At 49.7% G+C, this 20853-nt stretch overlaps 1 protein-coding gene across 1 annotated transcript; it reads right to left on the bottom strand.

Annotated features, from left to right (window-relative positions):
- Window positions 1-9941: 9941 nt before the first annotated feature.
- On the bottom strand, window positions 9942-20244 carry LOC101399618 (leucine-rich repeat-containing protein 74B-like). The gene is given in 11 exon segments (XM_087423778.1): window positions 9942-10060; window positions 10063-10087; window positions 11604-11705; window positions 12883-12961; window positions 13986-14101; window positions 15054-15163; window positions 17718-17924; window positions 18743-18878; window positions 19265-19407; window positions 20092-20115; window positions 20118-20244. Coding segments are annotated over 11 exon segments (1185 nt in total). The 5' UTR covers window positions 20242-20244.
- Between the last annotated feature and the right edge of the window lie 609 nt (window positions 20245-20853).

Below are 20853 nucleotides of genomic sequence, written 5' to 3'. Positions count from 1 at the left end.
TTTCTCTTGCTCCAGTCGCCCAGTGTGGCGCTCTCTGAGTGGATGCGGGTTTGGCGGGAAGGTTTGGCTCGCAGGAGAAAGAGGGAGGGTCGGGCGTTCGGTGTTGTCCTCCGACCTTAGGTTGCGGCGGCCACAGCGCCCCCTGGGTGGGGCACAGGACCCTACCGTGCACATAAGCCCCCTTGCGTCCTTGTCCTGCCGTCCCATTGGCGGGCGCCCCAGGCCCGCTGGCCTCCCGGGTCCATATTCGGGTCTTTGCAGACATGCCTGCTCGTCATCAACCCAAAGTCTGCGCCCTCTTTCTTGTCTGCCCCGTTCCTGGTGCAGAAAAGCTTTTCCATCCAGCGCCCAGGAGCCGGGCGGGATTTGATTACTTCTTTAATGAGGTGTGGGATTCCAGGGACAAGGAGGGTGGTACACCACAGCCCTCCCACCCCGAAGAGTTGGGTTGGGGCACAGTGTCCCTTTTGGAGGACTTTGGAACAAGCACCTGATTCCTCCATTCTGTAAAGATGGACTGAACTTTCTTTAGGATCCACTTCTGGGAAAAGCAGGGGAGGAGGAATCCAGGCGTTCCCCAGCTCAGCGCCGGAACGCAGCACCCGGTTCTGGAGACTCCTTAGTGGAAGTTCAGGCAGACCCTTAACTTGTCCTCCTTAGAGGAGAGTGGACACCCGACCCCTGCAATGGGACACTGTATCGGGTCTGCCCTGAGAAACACGGCTTTGGCACTAGGAAGGAGGGATATTGAGAGAGGTCAGCAGAGAGCCAGGGAAACCAGGAGAAAACCTCCCTGCCGCATCTCCCCAGGAGAGTGAGTCCTGTCTCAGTCAGCTAGGGCTGCCAGAACAAAATACCACAGACTGAGTGGCTTAACCAACAGAATTTTATTTTCTCTGTGGACAGAGACAACAAAATGGAGTAACATATGTCAAGGCTTCTAAAATGGGGCTGGGAGGCCATTAAGGAAATGAGGCCAACGCGCGCACACCACGTCTCTACCCAGACAGAATGTAACTTTTGAACTGTGCTTCACTGTTGTCATCTTTCCCTTCTCTCAAGAAATATCCTTACTTCGATAGATAAGAACGTTCTGCCTTAGAGATGGCCTTAGCAACTGATCACATATAGCCAAGAAGTAACAGTTGTTGGAGCACCAATCACAAATTTTGCAAAACAACCTGTGTAGTTTATCTTTTTGCCTTTATAAACCCTTGCCTCCTTTGTCTTTCTTGCAGCACATTTTGGGTTTCTGCCTGAATCTGTGTCTCCCAAATTGCAATTCTAATTGCCCAAATAAATATCTGCTATTTGAATTGTAGTGAATTTTTCCTCAGTCAACATTTCCTGGCATAGTCGGCAGGATTCAGAGCAGCTGACCACAGACCCTGGTGCTGCCATGGACACCTGGAAGGTACCTCCGTTTCCACCAGAGAGCCTTGGAGTTCCAGTGGTAAGTTTTCCTGGATCCAAAGCTTCTATTTTCAGTTGGGTTTCTGACCAGATTTGGGGTGACTAGCTGGTTCTGCCCTCACTCCTCTGGAGGGGAGGATTCCATCCTCACCTTAACTAGGTGGACAATTTGGGTTTAAGGACATTTCTTGGTGAGTGTTATTGTAGCGCTAGTAGTTTTTCATTTTATTCAAGTGGCCACATTCTCTCACAATTTGAAATTCAGCTGTTCTTCAGTGCAGACCTCTTAGTTTCTCCTCTTATGCAAATGAGACTCCTCTGACTCCAAAGAGCAGAGACATTGCTCCCTCTGACCCTCTTTGGGTTGTTTCTAGGTGACTAGAAACCTAGTGGAAGTGTCAGGACTCTGTCCCTGACCTACAGCAGTTTCACAGGGCCTCCCAACAGAAGGACATACCCCATTCTTGGGTCACAAGGACCTTCATAAGCTCATCCGGAAGGTACTCATAAAGGATTGGTTTTCCTAGGACCTTGAGCAACCTGACAGCACTCGGTGCTCGAGAATCTCCGAGACACATAAAAGAGAGAGACCAACAGCCCATTGGTGACACTCTGGGAAGTGGTCCTCACACAACAGCCCATACCTGACCCAGAACATATACCCTCCTGCCTTGGTCATCCGAGAACACCCCTCTCTAAATTATGGGGAACAATTGTTCTAGAACAACCATAACTGATCAACCTTCCTTAGGAACTCCAGCTGGATTTATGTTTAAAGAATATGGTCCCTCTTCTTGTAATTTTACCTCAATGGACCCATATTACTCAGGGATATTTAAAACTTCCTTGGCCCCAATGGGGCTCGCTTGAAATACCTAAATTAGTTTATTTGCATGCACAGTTAGAAAGTAAGAGATCTAAAACTAAGCAAGTGGAAATGGATGAACTTTTGAGATAATTTGGAAATGTAATGGCTATTCTGGGTGAACTTTGATAAGTCCCCTTAAGGGTCCACCTTAAAAGAGAGGATTCCAAACCTCTCAGAGACAATGGAGTGCATTCTTTGATTGGTATGCAGAAGCTTCTAAAAGATAAAATGACTTCAAAAACAGCTCTAAAAAGGATCCCTACAGCATGCAAAAAAAAAAAAAAATCTTTAGTAAAAATCTCTGGCCATCTGAGCAGGTAAGCTTAACTTAGTCCATCTGCCAGAAACACTATTTGGATCCAACTATACTTTTGAATTTTGCACCCGAGACATGGCTAAAAGTTTTAAAGATCTCTGTTTGTGTCTTTCTGTACATCTATGAATGTGTGTCTCTCTCTCTATATATATGACATTTTTCTACCTTGGGATGGTATTGCTAAAATTAAACATTTCTATAAGTTAAGTATTCCTAAAACTCTCAGAAATATGGAAACTATCCCAAATGTTTTTCAAGTTCAAGTGATTTGAGATAATCTGTGTAAAAAATAGTTTAAGTTTGTTGGTTTACTAAAAGCAAACACATCTTCAGAGTTATCAGTATTGAATGTAAAGCAAACATACAACTATTTCTACCTGGGTTTACTGGCCGGGTAGGCTCCTGCTGTTTCTGTTGTGGAATTTGTCTGCAGGGGGAATGACTTGGGATAATGGCTAACTATTTACTGTCTAATCCAAACATAATTGTAAAAACAAGTGTTTAAATAAATGTAAATAAGATAAAAGTTTATACTAAGTTAAACTAAATAATAGATATTCATCGAATGTCTAATTCCTTTCAGATAGGATGGTATACTGAAACATTGATTGCTCAACATAAGTTTGTCCAGTTCTGGCTTTCTAATTCTTTTTTAGAGAGGCAAACACTATTTGGATTATCAGTAGACATGTTTTGTGCCACACTGAAAAGTTTTCTGTGTAGAGAAATATGCTTCTAGAAATTATGAAATGTGTTTATGGGTTTGCTAATGTACTATGGATGCTACTATATGACAGTTCACAATTGGCTGCTTCCTAGTTTTCACTGGAAAGCAAAGATTGCGATAGTTTTCTAAAAAGTTGGAAGAGCTGAGAATACAAATGAAGCAAAGAGAAAATGCAGAACACTTAGAGTAAGAGATGTAAATTCACTCTACGCACACTGTGTGCATCGATGCGGAGAGAACGCAGGCAGAGCAGCAGGCGCCCCTTTGACAGATGAGAAGCGATGGAATCTCATGGAGCTTCCTCCTACTCTGGAAGGATTTACTGTAACTTCTTATTTTTCAAACTGTGATCACAGATCATTGATAAATTATGATTAACATTTATTTAAATAGAGAATGTACACAGTGTCTACATTTATCAAAATAGAGAAATGGATAATATATATCTTCAATTTTATCTATGATACATAGATAAATTCATTATAAATTTATTATATGTAATTAAAAGAAAATAATTTCATAGAATGAAAAACAGAATACATGTATGGCATATACTAAAAACAGGAAGTACATGTCAGTTTATTAAATTTTTATTTCAGTTACTTATATGGTTTTATATACATAAGTATATGCTGGACCATAATATACACTCTATTTCTTCTTTTCTTTTCTTTTTTTTTTGTGAGGAAGATCAGCCCTGAGCTAACATCTGATGCCAATCCTCCTCTTTTTTTTTTGCTGAGGAATATTGGCCCTGAGCTAACATTCATGCCCATCTTCCTCCACTTTATATGGGACACAGCCACAGCATGGCTTGCCAAGCAGTGCATCAGTGTGTGCCCGGGATCTGAACCTGCAAACCCCAGGCCGCCGAAGCAGAGCGCGCACACTTAACTGCTTGTGCCACCGGGCTGGCCGTCTATTTCTTGCTATGGAATGATCTGAAGCCACTGCTCTTATACCACAGTAAACTGAGCAACAGAAAGTTCTGTGTGGCCCGATGGAGAGGCCAATACAAGAACAACCACCCTTTCTGTCCTGCACACACACTGACAACTCTTCAAGGCCAGGCTGTAATCACTCTCTGAGAGGCTCACACTTTGGTGCCTTGTCTTTTCAGATTTACAGCCAGGCAGCAATCTTTATTTAAAAGAAGTTCCCCATTTCTTATAACTGCTTCCAAGGCTGAGAATTCTGATGGTGGCTTCCCAGATATTTATAGCTCTGCCATCAGTTTAGAAGTTGTTGTTCCATCTGTCAAATCTTTATTCTGCCTACTCAACCTAGAGCAACGCTCTTCAGCAAGAATGTGGGGATCTTGTTGCCTCTGCCTGTTCTGTTATTCCCAGTTGAGCAGAGCAATGTCAGGATGAACCTGTAGACACGAGTGAATCTCATACTGTCATTTCAAAAGAGTGGATGGTTTAACTATATTATATAGAAGGAGTTTATACTCATTTAATGTAATGCATAGGCAATTATGCTATCCTCCAAGAGTAAAATCTGTAATTATTTTGCAACAACTACCTTGCATCATTTCTTTTTTTAGATAAACTTTGTAAGTTTTTGAAATTAAGAAAATAACTATATATGAAAAGTAGACAAGAAAGTAGGATATTTGTTTTCAGTGAGAGAAGGTCTGAGGAATGAAAATACATTTTTGTTAAAGGAAAATAAGAAAGTAATTTTGTCCCAAAATGAAACGATAGTTTCAAAATAAGAAAGAAAAAGATAGGACAAAACCTAAATAGACATAGAAAGTTGCAGAAGGTTTGTGAAAAAGGAATCTTTAAAAAGAAATTTTGATGTGTGGTCAAGCTGGCTAAGATTAAAATGAATTTATTTAAAAATGAATTTTAATATCAAAAGTAGACTGGTACGAAATTAGAATTTGGTTTTTCTCTCTATTAAAGGACAAAGTCTTCTCAGATTATTGGTCTGCTCTTAATAAGAAATTGTACACGAAGTTTCTTTACCTTTAATGTAATCTGCCTAGGAAACAAAGATTCTGTTTTGTCCTTATTAAATCTTTGATTACTTAGAAAACCTGGGTTTTGCTCAGAGCTATGTAACTTTCTGTGTTTGCCTTTAAAATCTCTTTGTCACTTGGGTTAAATAGATCAGTATTGTTTCACAAAAATCTGTGATCTTTTTTAATCAAATGTTTTAAAATCTTTTTGATAAACTTCCCCAAAATGAAATTCTAAATAAAGTCTTTTATTGACTTGAGATATATTAAACTAATTGGGCTTATCTGATATGTTAAATTACATGAGAAGCATTGTGAAATAAGAAATAACATTAAGGGCTGGCCCCATGGCTTAGCGGTTAAGTGCGTGCACTCCGCTACTGGCAGCTTGGGTTTGGATCCCGGGCGCGCACTGACGCACCGCTTCTCCGGCCATGCTGAGGCCGCGTCCCACATACAGCAACTAGCAGGATGTGCAACTATGACATGCAACTATCTACTGGGGCTTTGGGGAAAAAAAGGAGGAGGATTGGCAGTGGATGTTAGCTCAGAGCTGGTCTTCCTCAGCAAAAAGAGGGGGATTAGCAAGGATGTTAGCTCAGGGCTGATCTTCCTCACAAAAAAAAAAAAAAAATCAAAAGAAATAACATTAAGCCTTCTTTATGTTATGTCTTTATAAGTATAAGTTATAAGAGTTCCAGAAATTATGTGAAATTCCTGGGAGTCTAAGATGTCCTGGTATAAATGTTGTCTGTCATCAAAACTGAGGCTCACACTATCAGAAAGCTCCTTAGCTGACTTGCATGCAAAGGCAGCAACAACAGAATTTTAAAGGTTATGACACATGTGGATGAATTCCATTCTGCTTCTCTTGCAAAAAAAAAAAATTGACCTCTCATTGCCAGGCTTTTGCCATTCTGGTGTCCTCATAACACAACAGTCTGCTCCTGAAGCAGAGAAATTAAGGTGGGTAAACAATGGCTGTAAATTCAACAAACAGGGCTATGGAAAACCCAAGACGGCCACTTGGTTCTTGCCAGCTCCCTGGGAAACCCCATTTTTTTCATTTTTACATTCCATCCCCCACCACAGTGTATTAAGAACAACTATTCTGTCTGCAGAGGCCTCAGAACTCCTCCCTCTGGGTCCTTTGAGCACCTGCAGCTGGACTTCATTCAACTGCAACTTCCTATGGCTCATCAATATGTTCTTGTTAGTGTCTGTGTTTTCCGGATGGGTTAAAGCCCTTCCTTGCCACAAAGCTGATGACCTCACAATGGCAAAGAAACTGTTAGAAAATGTATTTCCCACTTGGAAATTACCTTCCACAATCTCCAGTGACCAAGGCACCCACTTCACTGGGCAAATCATACAAACCTTAACGAAAACTTTGCAAGCTTCTTGGGATTATCACTGTTCTGATCATCCTCAATCATCAGGCAAAGTCGAGAAAACGAATGGAAAAACTGGATTCAAGCAGAGCAAGTATTAATTACCTGGGAATACATGAGCTGAGAAAGATGTTCTGATGTTTTGTTTTCCCAGATTTAAAGAAATCTTTTCTCTTAATCTGTCAACAATTTGGTAACAATACCTTTGTGAACAAAGATGAAACATTGACCTTTTCTCTCTACCTGATCCCTCCAGAATTCAGCAGCTCTCAGTGAGTAGTCTTATTTTCACCTGTAAACATAATCAGGCCAAGGTGTTAATATAAACAAATGAATTTTACTGTGACTATTTTTGGCAAAAAATAAGGGTAATTGTAGAAAAAAATAGGTTTACACCTTTGTAGATATTAGATTCTAGTCCTGTTAGTTGTCTTTGAGGTTTGTTATATACTGTGGACTGGACTCCCCTTGCCTAAGATATTGCCTTCGGTCTTGCTGACTGTTTGCAGTGCCCTCTCTGGGAAACATGAATTGACTCCACATGAGACAGTCACCAGCAGATCAATGTCTGTTGGTTCACAACCTTCTGCTGATCCCCTGTTGTCTTATGCGAATCTGACCAGCTACTGTGAGTCTCTACTGTCTTATGCTCAAGCCCATCATCAACAGATTAAAGACACTTTTCTAGATTCCAATTTAAAGGATTATGTTGGTCACAGTCTAGAGCCTGGTGACTGGGTATTCTGGAAGCATTATCAGGGGAAGACAGCCCTCAAGCCCCATGGAAAGGACCTTACCAGTGCTCCTGACCGCTGACACTGCTACCGAGCTAAAAGGCAATGCATTCTATGTGCTCCCTTTTGAGTACATCCTTGTGTGTGATTACTACAGGGAACCTGGGCTTATGAATGTCTAGACAGCTGGGATATGGCAGGACAATGCCTGTAGGACACCACAGTTTTCCTTTTCAAGTTCTTGTTAAAGAAGAAACCCAACCATCATCTCATAGGTCTAGGTGAGAGTTGGAGACCCGCTTTTTACACCCTATCTACTCTCCATTGATTACCATTGTCAAAGGCTCTGTCCTTGGACTGATGTTGTCCATGATGAGCTGTTGATAAAAAGTGTATCCCTAACCATAGCTACAGTGGCAAATTCTACCACTTGAGCCCTAGCTCAACAAGAATGATCCCTGGGTTCCCTAGCAAGGGTTATATTAGATAATCAAATGGCATTCCATTATCTCCTTGCAGAATCAGGTGGCATCTGTGTCACCCCTAATACCTCTTGCTATACCTGCACCAACTCTTCGGGTGAAGTTGAGTTAGAAATTGGAAAAATGATAAAAATAGCACAAGGTGTCTCCTGTCTAGTGTCTTTTAATGACACACTCTGGTTCCCTGTCGGTGTTTTCCACTGGCTTCCTTTGGGTATAGGTGCTTGGATGAGATCAGGACTTCAAATATTGTTTATGATTATTATTGGAATTTTGCTGTGTGTACTTGTCTTTAAGCTTCTTATGCTACGGCTCACTCAGATCTGCTCCGAGTTATACTAATGATTATTGTTCTGATTTGTGCAATCTTTGTCACCTTCAAGCTACTAAATATTTGCATTTCTTGATGCTCTGTGTCTGTCTCTACCTCCTGAATAGTGATTGCTCAGAGACTTAAGGTGATCAACCCATCTTGAAACTCCAAAGGACTTGATACTTTTCCAGATAGAGACCATGCTTACGATTCATTTCCTGACTGTCTCCTTATTGCTCAGATGTGGCCAGAGCCTCTGACTGTGTTATTCCTACTGATGACTGAGCACCTCGCTTCCCCCCGACGAGGGACATGACCTCCCAGAATGAGCCTTCCTGGCCATGAGGGAAATACCAATATATCAAACAGTTGATCCATGATGATTTCTGGTGAAAGATCTTGATCATAAGGGGTAAATGTGGACAATGACAAAATGGAGTAACATGTGTCAGGACTTCTAAAATGGAGCTGGGAGGCCATTAAGGAAATGGGGCCAATGCACGCACACCACGTCTCTACCCAGAGGGAATAGAACTTTTGAACTCTGCTTTGCTGTTGTCATCTTGACCTTCTTTCAAGAAATATGTTCACTCCCATACATAAAAAATTTTGCCTTAGAGGTGGCCTTAGCAACTGATCATGTAGAGGCAAGAAGTAACAGTTGTTGCTGGCTCCATTACAAATTTTGCAAAACAACTTGTGTAATTTATCACTTTTTGCTTTTATAAACCCTTGCCTCCTTGTCTCCGTTGGTACACATTTTGGGTTTCTGCCTCAATCTCTGTCTCCTGATTTGCAATTCTAATTGCCCAAATAAATATCTGCTATTTGAATTGTAGTGAATTTTTCCTTGGTTGACATCACATAGTTCTAGAAGGTAGATATCCCAGATCAAGATCTGGGAGTGTTGACTTCTGGTGATGCCTCTTCCTGGCTTGCAGAGGGCTGCATTCTTGCTGTGTCCTGATGTGGGGGGAGTGGGGAGAGCAAGGTTTCTGATGCTTCTTCTTATGGGGATACTTATCCTATTGGATCAGGGCCCCACACTTATGACCTCAATTAACCTTAATTACTTCCTGTCTCCAAATACAGTCACATTGGGGTTAGGGCTTCAACATATGTTTTTGGGGGGACAAAATAGCACCCTTCTTCCTCAGGGATCCAACCATGCCATGCACATAATTGAACTGTACCCTGTATCACTTTGTGTTTTTAAGTACTATTTATTTTTATGATTCTAAAATAACACATACTTAGAGTAGAAAGTGTGGAAAATGCAGAAAAATATAAAGAAAATAAAAATACATAAACCCACAACCTAGAGATAAACATCATTAAGATGCCAGGGGGTTTTTTGGTCTTTTTTTTTTTTCCTGTTTATAAACATTCATACATGTTTTTTTTTTTTTACACAATTTGGGTCAAACAGTATGATTTTTATTTTGGTAACAGCTTTCTTGAGATACAATGCACACACCATGCAATTCACCCATGAGTGAATTCACCAAATGAGTGAGAGCAGAGGGAGGCCCAGGTTAGTGCAGGGACTGTGGGGGCCGAGGAGGGTACAGGTGTCGGAGCCATGAAGGCTGGCTCTGTAGGACTTACCCCCCAGTTGACACGGGGAGTCAGTGCAGACTCAGGTGGTAACGAGGCATGGCGAGGCCCAGAACCCTCCATGTGGAAGTTGAAGCAGCTGATGGAAGATAAGGAAGCCACATTCCACAGTCATTTAGCAGTGGACGCTGGTGGGGACGGTCTGAAGACTGGCAGCAACTGTGTTTTGTACTCCACTCTGTGGGCAGCAGTCTTTATGCAAAGCCCTGGGAGAATGACCTTCACTGAGCAGTGAGGTCATCAAACTCTCTGCTTACCTGGAATCCTGAGGAGACACCCAAGACAAGGCAGAACATTGTCACTTTCTGAGAACTTGACTTCTTTTAATTACACACACAGGGTCTTGAAGAAGCTCCTTAGTACTGCTTGTATCCTATGGATGATAATGTCATCACTCCCCAAACTATTACAATAGAGAAGGGCAGGGGCTCGAGGGGGCTTCTGGGGGCCTGCTCTATTTCTTGATCTGGGGGCTGATTACATATGTATACCCTGTTTGTGAAAATTCACCGGGCTCTGCCTTTAATCCAGGTGTACTTTGCAGCACAGACGTTGTTCCTCAAAGAAAAATGAAAACCAGAGAGGTTGGGGGAAGAGAACGAGCACTGAGTCTTTCTCTGCACAGGCCCTTTCCGTGGGGTCTGTCATCTCATCCCGTCTCACAGTGACCCCGGCTGGTAGGTACGAGCCCCGTTTCACACAAACACAAGGCTGAGTCCTGGGAAGGGTTTTACATGAACTGTAAGGATTCAGAAGGATTTCCCTTAAAACTGAGGATAAAATCTGGGCTTGGCAGATTAGACTAATGATAACATGAAGGCACAGGAAATAGAACATCGTACCTAGACTAGTGCTGATCTCTGATTCAGAATCAAGATGCAATGTTGATGGATCAGGATTTGGTCCCAAGCCTGTCTGACCACAAACACCACGGGATTTCCATTATACTACAGCTTCTGATAATAACCATACATCATAGTGAAAAAGCATGTATTGGTGCAGGACAATTTCATACATCACTCCATTTGTTTTAGAATGATAGAGTCCGTGCTGACAGGCATTCTCAGAGCAGAGGGAACACGGTCAAGGCAAGCTCACTTCTGGCTGTGGAGCTGTAGAGATGAGGCAGGTAGAAGGAAACAAGGATGTTCAACACCAGATGTCCCAAGCCTGAGGGCTGAACTGTGAAAACACATCTCTGAAGAGGCTTTGACTCAAGTTTGGATGGAAATAAATCAGTGTGAGAATAAGCAGTGATTTGAGACTAGACTTTCTTTTAATAATTTGTATTTGGAAATTCTCTCCTTAGTGTTTAACTGCCTTGGAAGAGAGTGACTTTTTTTCTACATTAAAAAGGGGAACTAGAATGAAAAGATGTCCTGATCTCCCTCACATCCACACAAGGGACTCTTCCAGCACCACGATCCACCTGCAGGCAGGACGGGCTGGGGAGAGGGGCCACCTTGCAAGGGCTGAACCTGCAAATCCAAACATCAGACAACCGTGAGCATCGTGACACCCGAGCCAGCTATTCTCTCTCAGCCATGAAGAACCAGGCAGGGGTCCGAGGTGAGCCCAGGGTGGTACCCCAGTCAGGAGCAGGAGTGGAGCCGGAGGGGCATCATGACCCACAGTCAGGCCTGGGCTGGAACGTGGACTCGGCCACACCATGCATCTGGGCAGGGCACTCTAGTTCTGTGATCCCCACTTTCTCCCTTTAAATGATACCTCAGGGGGCTGAGGGGAGGGTCTGAAGTGGGGTTTATGGAAAGCTCGTATAGAGAAATCCAGCAGTTCCAGGGCAGACACTGGATTCTCCTGGACAGACCTGAGAACAGCAAAGCAGCCTGCACTTCGCCTGGGATTCCTGGACACCTGAGAAACCGACACACGCACACACTGAGAACAGCTGGGCCTAGGGCCAGGAGAGCAGCGTGAAAGGAAGGAGGGAGTTCTCATCTCTGATGACATGGCCAAGGACAGCCCCAACACCTCTGCTCGGAAGGTGCCTCTGCTCGGAAGGTGTCTCCATGGGACAGGATTCCCTGGGTGAGGCTGCAGGGCTGGGGAGAGAGGGAGGGAGTTGATGCTGGCTGAGTGCCCACCCAGAGCCAGCTCTGTGCTGGGGACAAAGGTACAGACACACAAGACACACTCCTGCCCATAAAGAGCTCAGCCATTGTGGGGAGGAGAGGAAAAGGAACCTCATATAAATGCAGTGTGATAAGTGCAATAGAGAGTGTGCCCCAGCTCCCCCTGGAGTAAAGGTGGGATGGGGACAGAGCCCCTGAGCTGAGCTCCACAGGTGAGGTGGGCGGAGCCGGGCATTTCAGCAAGAGCAGCAGCAGGAGCAAAGCAGAGGTGAGATCCCGCCCCGTGTGCACGGAGAATCCCAGGCAGCTGGGAGTCAGAGGATGGGTTTCAAGGTGGGAGGGAAGAGGGGGATGGCAGAGCCCAGATCCTGAATCCTGAGGACGTGCTGTGAGTGACACACTGGGAAGCTTGGATTTATCCAGAGGGGAGCTGCTGATGGGCTTAGAGGAGGGAAGGACAGGGGCACGTTTCTGGTTTAGGAAGATCACCTGGGAGCAGGTGGGAAGGAAGGCCCGAGAGGAGAAAGCAGCAGGACCACAGGACTGGGGGAGGGGAAGTGAGAAGGAGGAGCAGGCAGCCTGGGCGCGCTGCAGGAGGTGAGATGGAGGAGGGAAGATGTGGGAAAGAGAGGGAGGGGCGAGCACTGGGCCCCAGCTTCTGATGGGACGGAGTCCCCCCACCACTTCTCCAGTGGGCTGAGATGGAGGAAGCGCAGCTGGGAGGGAAGGAGGGAGGGGGAGGAGTCTGCAGAAGGGCATGGGCCACGCCAGAGATGGGTGAGTGAATGGCAAAAGGAAGAAGTGGTCACAAGAAGAAGCCAGGAGGCCCCTCCCCATCTGTGCTCTGGAACCTGTGTCCCCCGCCCCCACTGGGGTGGGGAGATGTGACAGAGAAGGGATCTGTGTCGACAGGCACAGGCAGCCCTGTGCTGGGGCCGCCCCCTTCAGGCAGCACTCACAACAAGCATCCTCAGTGTCTGGGTGACCCGGAGGCCCAGGCCCAGGCTCAGGGCTCCCGCCGCAGAGATGCGGTTGTTGCTGCAGCAGAAAGACATGTGCACTGTGCTGCCTTGCAACAGATCTCCCCAGGCTCCCAGCTGGAGCTGCTGGTGCATCCACTGGGTCAGGGTTCACATTCCAGCCTCCACACACGCCCCAGGGACCCGGGGCAGGTCAGTGTGTAAAAGCTGGATGAGGACCCTGCTTCATCGGAGGCTCCCAGTGTTCAGGGAGATCCCCCAGCAAACACACCTAGAGCGTCCCTCCCCTGGTGGAGACCAGCAGCTGCTCCCTGGCCCTCAGAGCTCAGCAGCTGCTCCCACATGTTCTGCCCCAGCTGGCACCCTGTACCTATCACCATGACAGCATCTGTTCTGGAAAACCCCCCAGCTCCCTCCCCACCTCCTCTCCTCCTCCTCCTCGTCCTGCTGGACCTGAGCTCCAGGCCTCAGCACTGCTCTTGGCCACTTTGTCTTGGAGCCAGTCCCACTTCTCCCTGACTCCTCAGCCCCCAGCTCTGGCCTGGAATTTCAGCATCTCTCGTGGTCTCCTCTGGCGTTGGCTCCTTCCATGGGGAGCAAAGGTGGGCAAGATTGCAGCAGACAGGCCCTGCTCACTCTGGCAGCCCATGACCTGTCAGGGCTCTGCCTCTTTCCGTCCCTCTGGCTCGTGGCGCCTGCTGTGGTCCCCTGCTCAGGCCTGGGACCTTGCTCGGGCCTGGAGGAGCAGCCCACACAGCAGGCCCCCAGCAGCCATGTGCTGAGCAGAGCATGTGAGCACCCACCCTGCACCAGGCTCTCTGAAGATGCTTCACACGTGCATGTGCGATTCCCAGCCCCCCGCCTGGGCAGTGGGAATTACGAGCCCCCGTGTTCGAATGATGAACTCGAGTGAGAAGGATGGAGCTGGTGCTCTTGGGTTGTGGCTCAGGAGCCATCATGGGTAGACTGTTGTAGGTTTGGGAATTAAAGTGGTGAACAGCTGCAAGATCATGGAGACCCTGGTCCCTGGGGTGGCTCTGGGCCTGGAGACTGTGACATGGGGGACACCCTGTGCTCCTCACTTCATGTTGAGTTCCTTCAACATGTTGTTGGTCTGAAGTGCCTCACCCACCGCGAAGGCTCCAGGATCTCCAAAGCCATTGTCTGAGATGTCCAGGACTCTCAGGAAGATGTTTGCCTGGAATGCAAAACGGAGAAGCCATGGGAGCACATGTGATGGTGGAGAAAGTCAGGGGCCACAGCCTCAGAGCCCAGGAAGCCCAGGTGCAAAGAGCATGGACACAGTGTGGAAGGGCAGAGACCAGGTTAGAGTCTTGTGTCTTGGATGGTGGTGAGCAGTGGAGCCAAACCCGGGAAGCACAGTGGAGAGAGGGTGTGGATGTGAATGACCCTCAGAGTATGGGGGGCCCTCAGAGACACAGCGATCAGGCCCCATGCCCTCTCAAGAACAGGGACCCTGAGGCACAGAGCCGCCCAGTGACCCAGGGGGCTCCAGTGAAGGGCTGTCATGGGGCTGTGATGGGGAGAAGAGTGAAGCTGGTAGATGTGCTGGGACGACAGAGCCTGACCTGCCACCTCGTGGGCAGGACCCCAGGTCAGCCCTGTCAGAGGGCATGGCAGCGGCTGCCATTCCTTGAGGAGGACCCACAGAAAGATCCAGCACCAGGAGCACTGCAGACCCTGTGCCACCCTGGCAGGGGCTGGAGCCACCCGTTCCCGAGGCTACAAGCCACAACCTCCAAGGGAGTAAGTGGGCTGTTGAGAGTGTGCTGGGACCCAAGGGTGCCAGGGTGTCATCTCAGGAAGCATCTGTATATGCCCAACAGTGAGCATGTGTCACCACACTGCACCATGTCCCCACCATCCGAGTATGTGATGTCTGGGGAAGGTGTGGAACAGTCACCTTCAGACCCGTCAGTAAGTGATGTGAGAGTGTGCACAGGGAAATGGAACACTGTCATCATTCAGTGGAGCTGGGAACATTAAAGTAACTTAAGGAAATATTTTTAAAGATCTGCTTAAAAGATCCAAGGTTCATTTCTGAAGAGCTGCAGAGATGGCGAGCTGGCACCTGGGAGACCTGCCCCCAAAAGACAAGCCAGAGGGGCTGACAGGTGGGGGCTTCATACCTCCAGTCCCCTGGCAAAGGCCAAGCCTCCTGGGCCTTGAAGGTGATTCCAGCTCACGTTAAGCTCGGTGAGTCCTGTGTTTTCCGCCAGGGCTGGTCCAAGTGTCTCCCCTTCAGAAACACCAAGAGAGACCTTCTTATTAACTGTTTATTCCTTCAATAATGATACTGATGCCTGCTGTGTGCCAGGGTCTCTGCTGGGCATGAGGGTCATGGAGTTGAACCCAACATTGAAGCCAGTGAAATGAGGTAGGGGCCATGGGTACCTGAGAGATGCTGAGAGCCTTCAATGCTAGGACAAGGGTCTTGGGCACCACCCTATCAGTGGTGAGGAGATAGAGAGGGCTTTAAGAAGTGACAAGGCTGGATTCCTTAGTGGTGAGTGTAGGGGATGGACTGGCGTGGGCAGGGGCAGAGCTGAGAGGCCAAGAGACTGTTGGGAGGCTTGTGTCATAGTCTATAAGCAAGAAGGGACAAGGCCAGCCCAGTGTAGTGGAGAGGAGGCAGAGGTGGTAGAGAAAGGAAAGTGGGGGCCCTGTGGGGTTAAGAAACCCTGAGAGATATTCAGCATGTAAAATGGGCAGAAGCCCCCCCACCCGCCCACCCTGCTCTCCACTCTGTTAGCACTCAGCCAGTCTGGCCTGAGTCTGGTTCTCAGAAGTGCCGGGACCAACGTGCCTCTGGGCTGACCCCCTGTGTGCAACTGTCGACCCCCTTCTTCACCTGGCTAACAGCTCCTTATCCTTATAACCTGGGGTCACGGTGTCAGGAAGCCTTGCCCGCCTGGCTGGGCTGGGCTGCCTCGGACCACATGTCCACTGCGCTTCCATCCTTCCAGGCTCTGGCCATTAGACCTCTCTCTGCCTGGCCAGTCTCTCCACCAGCCTAGGACTCCCTCAGGGATCTGAGTTTGACCCCTCTCCGTGGTCCCAGCACCGAGCACAGGTCTAGTAAGGCTGGTCTGAAGAAATGCACAGGGGAAAACAGATGCACTGACAGAGCAGGATGCTCAGCCAGCCCGCGGGGCCAGAACAGCCTGGGCAGACAATTTCAGCACCTTGGAGAGCTCCCTGCAAGGAGGGGAGGCCCCTGTGCTGCCTCCCTGACAACAGGGCTCCAGACTCTACGCCCAGCACTGGGGCTGACCCCCACAGGTTCTCAGATAGGGGTACTTTCCTTCTCCTCAGACACTTCCAGGGCTGGGAGGAGAGGGCAGTGGTCTCCCACTTTGTAGGGAAGCCCCTTCTTTGCTGAACATCTAGCGGTGAGAAGGTTCTACATGCAGGAATCGGCCTCTTGCAGTTTCAAAGCTTGGTCTTTGTGACCCCTGCAGCCAACCTATGTGGCAGGTGCTACAATCCCCATGGGTCAGGGGGCGACACTGAGACCCAAGCTCCTTCACCATGCAGGGACTTGGGCCCACCCACAGATCCCCACCTGGGAAAACAAAGTGGCTCTGCTGAGTCTGTCCTTTTCCAGGCTGAAGACCACCCCCCTCAACTCCTGTATTTGTGCAGCCTCCACGGGGCATAGCCTCCAGCCCCTCTCTCCTGGCTGCCTCTCTGGTGCTCACCCTCTGACCACCCAGGCCCAGAGGGATGCCTATACCTAGTTTGTTGAAAGTCTGAAATGAGCTTTTCTGTTAATTTCTCTGACTTCCCACAATAATTTTCTTAGACAGGGAACTGGCTCTCTGGCAGTTAGATTCTAGGACTGATTCTCACAGGCCAAGGCTGGTGCCACCCCACGTGCTCTAAGCAGTTTGAGACAGAGCAGTGACTCCCAAAATTTCTCAATCAGACAAATCTCCTGGGGCACTGGCTAAAACACAGATGCACAGTCATCCCCCCAAGAGTCTGGTTCAGCAAATCCAAGGTGCAGGAATCTGTATTCCTAACACACGGTCTCAGGTGATTCTTACAATTTATTGGAGTGGTTGACAACAGACAGGTAGAACTACATGTATCTTTCAAAGCAGACTACCCGTGCAAAGGACCTAGGGCATGAGAGAAAGTGGTGAGATCAGGGAATCCCACTGATGTTCTCCACAGACTTGGAATAAAATCTGCATGCCTTTTGCCATTATTTGTAGCCCTGTAGCCCCCTGTCGCTTCTCCACCCCACAGGCTGGCCACTCTGCCCTGGCCCAATAGCCTAGTCACACTGGTGTCCGTCACTCTGAGAAATAGGCCCGCGTATTCACTGTTCTGCTTGAAATGCACTCCCTCTGGTCTTGCCATGTCTGATTGTTCCCCACCCTGCACATTTCAGCTTCAATGTCACCTCCTCACAGAGGCCACCCTGGCCACCCATCTAAGCAGGGATCTCCATTCTTCTCTAGAATCATACCCTATTTGTTTCTTTTGTAGCACCAATAATTATGGAGAATGACCTTGTTAATGTGTGTTCCCTGAGGCCAGGGCCTCTGTTGTGTTTATGCTGGGTCCCTATTGGCTAAGTCAGTGCCCAGCACAGGCAGTGGAGGGCAATGAGATGTCCAGGGAACGGAGTAAGAGTTCTGTGTGGGAGGAGTGGGAAAGGGGCAGGCTGAAGTGGGACATGGGGAGAGGGCCCAGAGCATGGATGCTCAGAGTGGTCCTGCCAACCTCCCCTCCACCCCTGCCCCAGGAAAACGGACCCCACAGTGGCCCAGGTTGGATGGGACCTGCTTGGTCACTCAGCTTGTTAGAGCTCAGGTCCAGGGACTTCAGGCCCTTGTGGGCCAGCAGGAGTTCAGCAAGGTACTGGGGCGCCTGCTCCTCTAGGCTGTTCCTTGCCAGCTGTACCCTCTGCATGGCTGGGTTCACCACGAGGGCGGCACACACAGCCTGGGCACCCACTGCTCCCAGCTGGTTCTCCGACAGCTCCACATCTGGGGGCCGGAACCACTCCCAGTCAGTGGGATCCAAAGTCAGGCACGACCCTCCCCCACCCTCATCCATCCCCCAAACCTCCAGGCCTGAGGCAGTGGAAGGGGCTTTGCAGGCAGACTGTCCTGGGGTTGCATGGTGACTCTGCAACCCATCTGCTGGATACCCCACCCCCACCCCATGTGTTCACGAGTTTCTTTGTCAAGGGGTTACACCACCTCCTTTGTGGTGCTGTGGAGGATGCTGTGATGGGGCCACAGCCACCCCGTTGATGACTCGTGCCTGTCAGCAATATAACTCCCACAGAAGCCCTCACAGCCGCATCTCCGGGGACTGGCAATGACAGCCCAGAGGCCATGCACATCACAACCCCAAGGGCTAAGTGATATTGTTGAGTCTATTTCACAGATTGGAAACTGAGGCTCAGGGAGGTTGAGCTGCTTGCTCAGGGTCACCCTGATCTTCTGCAGCAGAGGCGGCATTTGGATTCAGCTCCACCAAACTCCCCCAGCCCTCCCTCCTCTCCCACAGCCAGCCCCTGTCTCTCTGTGTTGAAGGACTCTCCCCCTGCAGTCAGGCACTGGGAGGCCACCATCTGCAGGGGGTGCTGCCCGGCAGAGGAGGAGGTGGAGGAGGGGGCGGGTCAGGAAGGGAGTGGCGTCCAGCCTTGGGTGCACCACCCCCACTCACCCCACCCTGTGATCAGGCCCCTCCCCCAGCAACACCAGCAGGTCCAGGAGGAGAAGGCCTGGCTGTGGGGGGCCCACACCCCTCAGGAAAGGGAAGACTCAAGTCTGCCCACCTATCCCAGGCTTGGCACCTCCCACAGATGCTGCTACCTGGCTCAGGGCACCTGCCAGGGCCTCTGCGCTGGCCCCACAGAGCCCATTGTCCCAAAGGTCCAGCCGCTTGACATCGGGATTGGAGGTCAATGTGGAAGCCAGAGCCCGGGCCCCCTGGGACAGAGAGGGGCCTGAGAGACTTGGTCTATCCCAGGGCTGAAGGCCCCACACATAGCTGGTCTCTACCCTGGCTCCTGTTCCCAGGGGACCCTCCTTCCCACAGGCCCAGGGGACACTGGCTTCTTCTTCTAGGCTCCACCAGACCTCCTGGGGCATTCCCTGACCCCCCAGTACATTAGGGTCCCCTGCAGGCTCCCCAGCCCTTACATTGATCTCCATCAGAGCCTGGATCCCACTGTCCCCCAGATGTGGGGGATGGGACACACCTGGCACAGAGCAAGGCTGAGGAATGTGTGGGGTGGGCTCAGGGAGGGCCATTCTATGGCTGCTCCTCCCAGGTCCTCCCCTCCAAGCCTGGCCCAGGGTCCCTCCAGGGGTACCTGGGGCCCCAGGCCACGATGCTGCAGGCTCAGCTTTGGGGCACTTCCCTGGCGCAGGGAGCAGGAGGCAGGCACGAGGCTGTGGGCCCGGCAAGACCTCAGGTGGATGGTGTCCTTGACCAGTTCTCCAAGCCCATGGGTGCCTGATAGAGACAGGGGTCCATGTGGCCCCCTCCCCAGGCACAGCCGCCTGCCTCCTCCCATGCCCTCTCTCACTACCCAGACTGTTTCCCTCTAGAGGCATTTCTTCCTGTGCTAGTAGGGACTTCTGCCCCATATACAGATGGGGACATCGAGGCTCAGAGAAAGCAAATCCTTGCCCCAAAGTCACACAGCAAGTAGTAGCCGATCCTGGCAGAGCCAGGCTTAGGACCTCGCCTGCCTGACACTGAAGTGCGTGCTGTGTCCTTTCTATGGGATCACAGACCATGTACCTTTTATGAACATTTTATAGGGAAAAACACTGCAATAATTCTAAGTTCTATACATCCGTCAGCTTAGTTTTCCTGTGGCTTGGGAAAATCCAGCCCTGATCCCATTTCAGGAAGGGGTGGGACAGCCCTTCTTAGACTGTTTGACTAGGTTTTTGCATTTTAACATCATTCTGGAAGCGAGTTCTAATAGTGGAACAACTGATGTTGCCAAGAGCATTTTTGGGCAGGCACGGGGCTAAAGGGGCCACGGGTTGCCCTGAAGATGTCCCACGGAGGGATGCGCTCTCTGCTGGACAGGGGTCCCCTGCCCCCTTGGCCCCAGCCTGACCCTTCCACCCCTGCCTAGAAGCTTCCAAGGTCAGGAGACAGGCCTGAACCTCCTGCCTGGGGCACCTTCTGTCTTCAGCTTAGAGTCCACTCTGCGTCCCAATACTCCTCGTCCTCCGGAACCCGTGCAGGACCTTCAGCGGCCGCCACCGCCGCCTCCTCCTGCTCTTCACTCTCCCCAGACCTCTCGCAGGGACTCCTCATGGTTATACTCATTTCGCAGTCGCGGCACTGAGGCTGGGACTGAACCGGGCAGCACCTAGTGCGCAGCCCGGGGATGTGGGCGGACCCGCCGGCTGCATGGACCAATCGAATGTGGCGTGCAGCGAACAGGCACCCCTCGCCCCCTCCTGCAGCCAATAGAGACTCGCTCCTCGCGGCAGTCGCGCTGGCAACCCAGTGCTTTTGGTGCTGCAGCAACCACCGCTGGCCCACGCTGCCCTGAGCCTGCTCCTGGTCAGGGCGCAGAAGGGCGCGCGCCACGGGCCAGGCGCGGGGCTGGACGCCTCGCGGGCGCTGGTTCCCCCTGCCGTCCCGGGTGGGTACAGCATCGCCCCCTTCCGTGGACTGGGGACCGTGCCTGACTCCAGAGCTGGGCCTTAGTCACTGCCCTCGGGGGGTGGGGGAGCTCTGCCGGGCATCGCACAGGAGGGGCTGGGAACCTTGCAGAGCCAGCCACCCTCCTCTCTGGAGCCAGAGTCATGCTCCCACTCTGTGGGTCCCAGTTCTCTCTCAGGCTCCAGCGTCGCATATGCGGCTTCCTCCTCCAGGAACATTCCTCCCCAGCTGTGCTTGCTGAATTTCAGAATCTGCAGGTGTCAGCTCAGA

The sequence above is a fragment of the Ceratotherium simum genome, chromosome 35 (genome assembly GCF_057802395.1).
Source record: "Ceratotherium simum simum isolate JZ-2026a chromosome 35, ASM5780239v1, whole genome shotgun sequence".
Taxonomy (NCBI): domain Eukaryota; kingdom Metazoa; phylum Chordata; class Mammalia; order Perissodactyla; family Rhinocerotidae; genus Ceratotherium; species Ceratotherium simum.
This window is presented reverse-complemented; position numbering and strand designations above follow the sequence as displayed.